Here is a 7,010-nt window from a genome sequence, read left to right on the forward strand (position 1 = left end):
TAACTTTAAGCATTGATATATATTTGTATAAGTTTCAAGATAAAGAAATTAGTGAAGACTTAATTATTTATATCCCCATTTAATTGAAGTGTAAAAAATTTTCTCTATGACTTTTTACTTCCAAATGAGAATAAGATAAGAGAGTTGTCTTGGCTGAATTTCAAATCTTTTCTACATTAGAAAGTTGTTTTTTTTATAGAATCTTATTTTAGTGTAATTTCTAATTAAATAGATTGATTTAATTTTATTTCTCCTTCCTACTTTTTGTTTTTTATTTATTAAGGCAAACCCAAGTGTATTCTTGATTGGATATTAAGAGGAGACTAAGATTGTAATTGGTGGTAATCTCAAGTGTACATGGCATGACAGTGATCATGTAAAGCTAAAGTTCAAAAGGTACTAGACACACGATTCGATAGATGATTGAAGTTCTAGAATTTGGTAAAATATTGTATTTAATATTTGATTCATGAATACCTGCATTTCATATGCATAAAACCGGCTAACCATAAAATGACACAAGAAATGCATCCAAAAATCCAAAATTTTGAATACCAAATAAAGAAACGTTTATGTCATATAATGTATGACATAAGAGTCACATCTAAAAACCCAAATCTTGTTGTCTCTTTCTCCTTTCTTTTTATTCTTTCATACCGTCCTCCTAAGAGTGTATACCTGCATTTAATAGTTTAATGAGTTTTAGAGTTCTTATTGAAAATAAGAATTAATTGATGTTATAAAAAGTAAACAAATCTAAGTACTAATGTTTTCGTTTTTCTTTTTCTCATTTTGATATAAAAATAGTTCGTAAAGAATAAGTAATGTTATACAATATCAATGGAAAATGCATACAACAACTAAGGGACTCACCATGCATGATCGCGATACATCAACATAATTCATGATTAGTTATAACACAGAAGTAGTAATTCTCCTCTAATTTCTTCAAATTCTACTTGAGAATATGTTTTTCTATCATCAAACTAATATCACAATAATTGGAAGTATGAAACTATGTACAATTCATTAAATGAGTAAAACCTTTAATGCAATAACTATAGAATCAACAATTATTTCTTTAATGAATCTCATAACAAAGTAGTCACATTTAAACTCAAATAAAAACAATTCAAGAAAATAAAAATAAATCAAAACTACAAAATCAAAATATAAATCTAAAATTTTAGAAATACTAACCTTCCACTTAAAATCTATACTTTTTAAATTTATTTTTTATAATTCATTATGCTTTTAAAAATCATTTTTAACATTTAATTCTTTTTATATATTTTTTATTTCTTGGAAGGATTTTCTTAATTTCAATATTTTTTTAATGTTTATTTTGTGAAATAACAATGTCCATTAAATTTCATCTCAATTATATAAAATAAAATTTTAGTAACAAAATATAAAAATGTTTTCAACTACTAATATGATAAAACTTGGGAGTAATTTGTTTTTGGGTTGCAACCAAATCCAAAATAACCACATTCCCATTTTTAATGATACGTGTATACAATAGATCCAAATTATATGGAGTGTATCCACAAAATAGTGGTTGACTAGGATTTGTTAGTTGACTTTCCATTCTTCACCCTCTACTCATTCAGCTCCCAAGTTGCAAGGAAATGGATCCATGTGTACAACGCCTGGCCATGAATAAATCACGTAATTTTTTTTTTGTTCTAAATATTAATTTAAATATTTTTTTTTTTTTAAAAAACTTATCATTTTATCTTAATAAGTAACATAAAAATGTGTAAGAATCTGTGTTGAATTGATAGCAACATATTATCCCTATCCATATATATATATTAAAAAAAGTTATGCAATATGTAATGTTTTTAGGTCTAAAAATATCAATTTAAATATTCAAAAAACTGTTTTTATTAATGAATAATTTAACCTATGTGTACACGAAAAACAAAATTAGGGTAAGCTTGGGTTAAATGTCCAACAACCCTTCGAACCTGAACTTGTGCATTATTATTATTATTATTATTATTATTATTATTATTATTATTATTATTATTATTATTATTATTATTATTATTATTATTTTCTAATTTTATTATATAGAAAAAAAATCTATTAAGATGTATGATACAAACCAAAGGAAAATTAATATGAACATAATTTACTATAAGAAAGATGTTATCTCGATATAAATCTTACTAAGGTTTTGAGAATTTGAAATTATCATTCAAAAAATTAATAATATGACTTACTAAGGTTATATTTGAAATTAATTAAACAGGAAGTGATAATATTAGCATATTCTTATAATATGACTTACTAAGGTTATATTTGAAATTAATACACTCTACTTTGTGTGTGTGTGTTATTTTTTATTTTTTTATTTATTTTAAAAGTATGTAATAGAAGTAGAAGTAGTTTCCATTTGAGAAAAAATTTATAGTTATAAATATCATATCAAAATTTTACATTATGATAACTTTATTTGTATTATGATTATTCTTCTAATTTTGAGAATTTTTGTAGATTTATGTCGAGATAAGTAAATTATGTTTATATTATTAATCTTTATTTAGTTTATATATATACTGAAAATTAATCTCCATGTTTGTGTTATACTTCTTAATAGATTTTTTTCTACATAATATAATTAGAAAAAAAATTAAATTAGAGGATGAATTCTACTAATTTTAATAACTAATATATTTTGTCATAAAATTAAATTAAAAATATAAGTGGTGATCCTCCATTAGTATTTTCCCTTATTTTATTAGGAAATGAATTTTGTAGAAGTTAATTTTTTCTTAGTATTTAGAAGTAGAACTAATTTATTTATGGTGAGCCACTGTGCAAATGGATCCATTTCCCTGGGAGCTGAATGAGTTGAGGGTGAAGAAGAATGGAATGTGAACTAACAAAATCGTAGTCAACCCCTATTTTTGTGGATGTACTCCCTATAATTTTTAAATAATATACATGAACTAGATGACTTTCCTATTGTGACGAATCAACCCATAATTTGGGATGTTTGCCAACTTTCCCATTAAGAAAGAGTCTAGTAATATTTTCGACACTTTCCCGTAGGTTGATGTAATATCTTTAATACTTTTCCTCGAGTAGATGCAAAGATATTTATCAATGGTAGCTTTATTAATTTTTAGACTAATGAATTGTTCATTTTTTTTTTTCCAATTATTATAGTATCTTTGATAATTCAATTTTGAGTTTATGAATAGTTATTTATGCTAAAATAGTAAATGGTAATTTTCCTTTATGATTTTGTGGCATTTAGCTTTTAAAGTCTATTTGACATCGATTAAAAAAAATGAGGTGCTTGGGAAAATTTAGGAAAAATTTATAATTAGAAATTTATGGATAAAAATTCGATTACAATAACTTTATTATTTCTTTTTTTATACATAATTATATTTTTATAGATTCTCACTAAAGAAATGACTTCATATCAACACACACTTTGGATTCAATTTATGAATACGTTTAACAATTTTTAAAATAATTTGGAACTCAAAAATAGATTTAATAACTAAAAAAAAGCAATAATTAGAATGTATATTCATGAGTCATAACTTTAACTTTATTGTTTCTCATATAAATACAATGTATTTTTAAAATTTTATCACTAGACAAGTAGATTATAAATTCTTTAAATTCAAGAATGTAATTTAAATATATTTAAAATTTTCAAGAATGATTTGAAATTCAAAAAAATGACCCAAATAATTATAAATTAAATAAAAAAAATTTAGAATATTTTGTTAGTAATTGATTATTAAATGTGTGAAACTTTGGGTTATTTACATCTCAAAAAAGTCTAACTTCATTCATTATTCATTTTAAATAAAACATTATTAATTATTATTATTTATTTTTAACAAAAATAAAATAAAGATATGTTAATATTCATATATTTCTAACATATACTAAAATAGTATATTTTTTTATAAAAAAATATAATTTATGATTTTATTATAATATTATTATTCATATTTTATTAAAAGCTATTTACTTTTTAATTTATTTGTAATTATAAAACTATTTTTATTTTTAATAATATTTGAATTAAATTTAATTAATATTATAATTTACAATGTTTTTATAAAATCAAAATAAAAAAATATTTTAAAAACATTTTTTTCGAACAAATTTTCTATTTTCATTTTTAAAAAGAACTTGTGAAGTAATTTTATTTTTATAAAACATTAAAAAAAAATTTTTTTCAACTTTAAAACAGTTTTTAAAAAAATGAGAACAAAACACAGTGAAACGGCCCAAAGTTTTTCATTTTGTAATTATGGAATAACTAATTTTGATTAAAAAATTATGGAATAACTAATTTTGCTTATGTGGCAGTATTTGGTTGGTCAGTGCAATCTGCCGCAAAATCTCGCCACAGACTCAGGTGAATTTCCCGCCGACATGGCTGTTTATATATTGATCCTCCAAAACCAACTAATAATTAACCAGTTAGAGAGAGAACTCTAAGTTTTCTCGAGAAAAAACACCAAGATTACCGAGAAGATGGACTTGCACCGATCAACACTGCTGCAGACAGATCAAGCTGTCGACAAGCATTTCAACCGGAGAATTGCAAGTTCCATGCTGATGATCTTCACGTCCATGGAATCATAAAGGTTACGCCAATAAGAAGAACAATCTTCACTTTTCTGTTATTTCTTTCCTTCTTTATTAATCTTTTTAATTCTGAGTGCATGCATTTCTTGGTTTCTTGGTATACTGCTTTATTCATCCGTCCCTCAAATTGCGAGAAAATCAGTCCATTCGTACGGTGTCTTGCCATGAATAACTATGACAGCTTCACGTGAACGGTTGACACTCCACCCAGTATGTTGCAAGGCTAGAGGGTCTTGTTTGGTTGGGGAGAAAGTGTAGGGAAATGGAAGGACCCAAAATCTTTTAACACTGCATGGTCTCAAATTTTGGGTTTCTTCAAGAATAAGAGAACTTGTCTGGTTCTGTTTTTCGTTTGTTTTCTCTGGAACAAAATAGGGGAGGATAAAAATTTCTGTTCTCAGTAACATCCTTGTTTGATTTTTGATGTTCTTTCACTTCTTTGTACAAGAAAGCTGGACGATATTGTGAATAAAAATCTCAAACCTTTCGCTATCTGCTGTCTGAAAAATATTGCGTCAAGGATGAGGAACACCACCTCCTTGGTGAGATTAATTCTACAAATTCTGTCAAGTTACTCCGAAATTAAACAAATCATTTTTCACAAACTTCTTGTTGTGATCTGATTGAGAGCAGATGGAACCCAAAGTCGGAACTTGCATAAGACAGAAATGGCCAGTTCAAGATAATTTAAGCGGTAATTAGTCTCTTTATTCATCTATGGCTTTTCTTCTGACTCTTTCCCCCCCGTTTTCTATGAACTTGCAGAGAAAATGAAAGGGAAAAAAAAGAGTGGGGTTTTATTTAGATTTTAAGTTTTGAGATTTTGACCAGTGAAGAGTTTGATTACAGTGGCAGATATGAAGTTAATTATGTTCAAGCCAGCACTACTTCTTGGTGCCCAAACCAATATTTCACAGCTGCTGCAACTTCCTCAATTCATTGGAGGAATTTCTCCTCCTGGATCTTTTTACCGGGTAATCAATAAAGAAATAACCTTTCTTTGTTGAAAAATGAAGGAAATTAACATGGATATATTTAAAAATTGTTTTTATTTCAGCAATAAGATGAATCACTATGCTAAACAACTTGCAAATCATCATGTATATATCCTTTCATTCATTATCAGTTTCTTTTCTTTTCTTTTTGTTCTTTTTTTTTTCAATTTCAAAGAAAAAAAAAATCTGGTAACAGAAATGTTTTCTTTTGGTTTCGTTTCCAGACACTGAAGCTACGAAAGTAGTTGTGTCAAATACCTCCCTTGACTTCTTTTGCTTTCTGGGTTGCAAACCAAGAAAATATACTCTTCTGCTTCGTTTTATTTTCTTTTCTTTTCTCAGCAACCAAATGGACATCAATGCCTGATGAGCTCCGATGCACCAAGGCCAGACGCATCACCTGGTAGTCCTGGTCGCACGCCGCCAACTAGTCCTCCTGGCAGCGCACCATCACCTGGTCATCCTGGAAGCGCACCACCACCAACTGATCCTCCTGGCAGCTGCGCAGCACCACCTAGTTCCCTTGGAAGCGCACCCCCACTCGGTAGTCCTGATGCGCCACCACCAAGTGGTCCTCCTGGCAGTGAGCCATCACCAAGTCCTCCTGGAAGTGCACCACCAACTGATCCTCCTGGCAGCGCAGTACCACCACCTGGCAGTACCGGTGCGCCACCACCAACCGGTCCTCCTGGCAGTGAACCATCACCAAGTCCTCCTGGAAGTGCACCACCAACTGATCCTCCTGGCAGCGCAGCACCACCAGCTGGCAGTCCCGGTGCGCCACCACCAACCGGTCCTCCTGGCAGTGAACCACCACCTAGTTCCCCTGGCAGCGCACCACCACCAGGTCTTCCTCCTAGCCCACCTCGTACTCCTGGTGCACCATCATCTGGCCCTCTGCCTAGATCACCTCCTCGTCGTAGTGCAGCAACACCTGCTAGTTTACTACTTAGACCACATGGTCGTCCACTTCGCTTTCCACTTAGACGAGGTCGTCCTGGTCCCTCACCACTTGGTCTTCCGCCTAGACAATCCGATACTCCTGATGTACCACCACCATGTTCTCCACCAAAATCAACTGCACCAAACAGGGGGGAAGCATCAAGCTCAGGGACAAAGGGAGGGAGAACCAGTGAATCAGAAAATAGAAAAAATCCCACTCAAAGGAATTGGGAGCTTAAGCCGTATCCTGCGGGTGCTTTGTCAGCGCCGCCGACAACTTCAGTTATTCATCCTCGTCGTCCGCCTACATCTCCACCTTATCGTATTACTGGTACGTCTAAACCTGTACCTACACCATACACTGGTATAAAGCCAGCACCATATCATCCACCAATTATCCACCAAACCAACTGCACCTGTACCTACACCATACACTGGTAG

At 30.4% G+C, this 7,010-nt stretch overlaps 1 protein-coding gene across 1 annotated transcript; it reads left to right on the top strand.

Annotated features, from left to right (window-relative positions):
- The first annotated feature begins 5,088 nt into the window (after positions 1-5,088).
- Positions 5,089-7,010, top strand: LOC117909099 (basic proline-rich protein-like). Its single transcript, XM_034823001.1, has 4 exons — positions 5,089-5,174; positions 5,266-5,326; positions 5,482-5,606; positions 5,970-7,010. Exons 1-4 carry the CDS (start codon positions 5,154-5,156, stop codon positions 7,008-7,010), a joined length of 1,248 nt encoding a protein of 415 aa, XP_034678892.1. The 5' UTR covers positions 5,089-5,153.

This window comes from Vitis riparia, chromosome 19 (genome assembly GCF_004353265.1).
Source record: "Vitis riparia cultivar Riparia Gloire de Montpellier isolate 1030 chromosome 19, EGFV_Vit.rip_1.0, whole genome shotgun sequence".
NCBI classification, from domain to species: domain Eukaryota; kingdom Viridiplantae; phylum Streptophyta; class Magnoliopsida; order Vitales; family Vitaceae; genus Vitis; species Vitis riparia.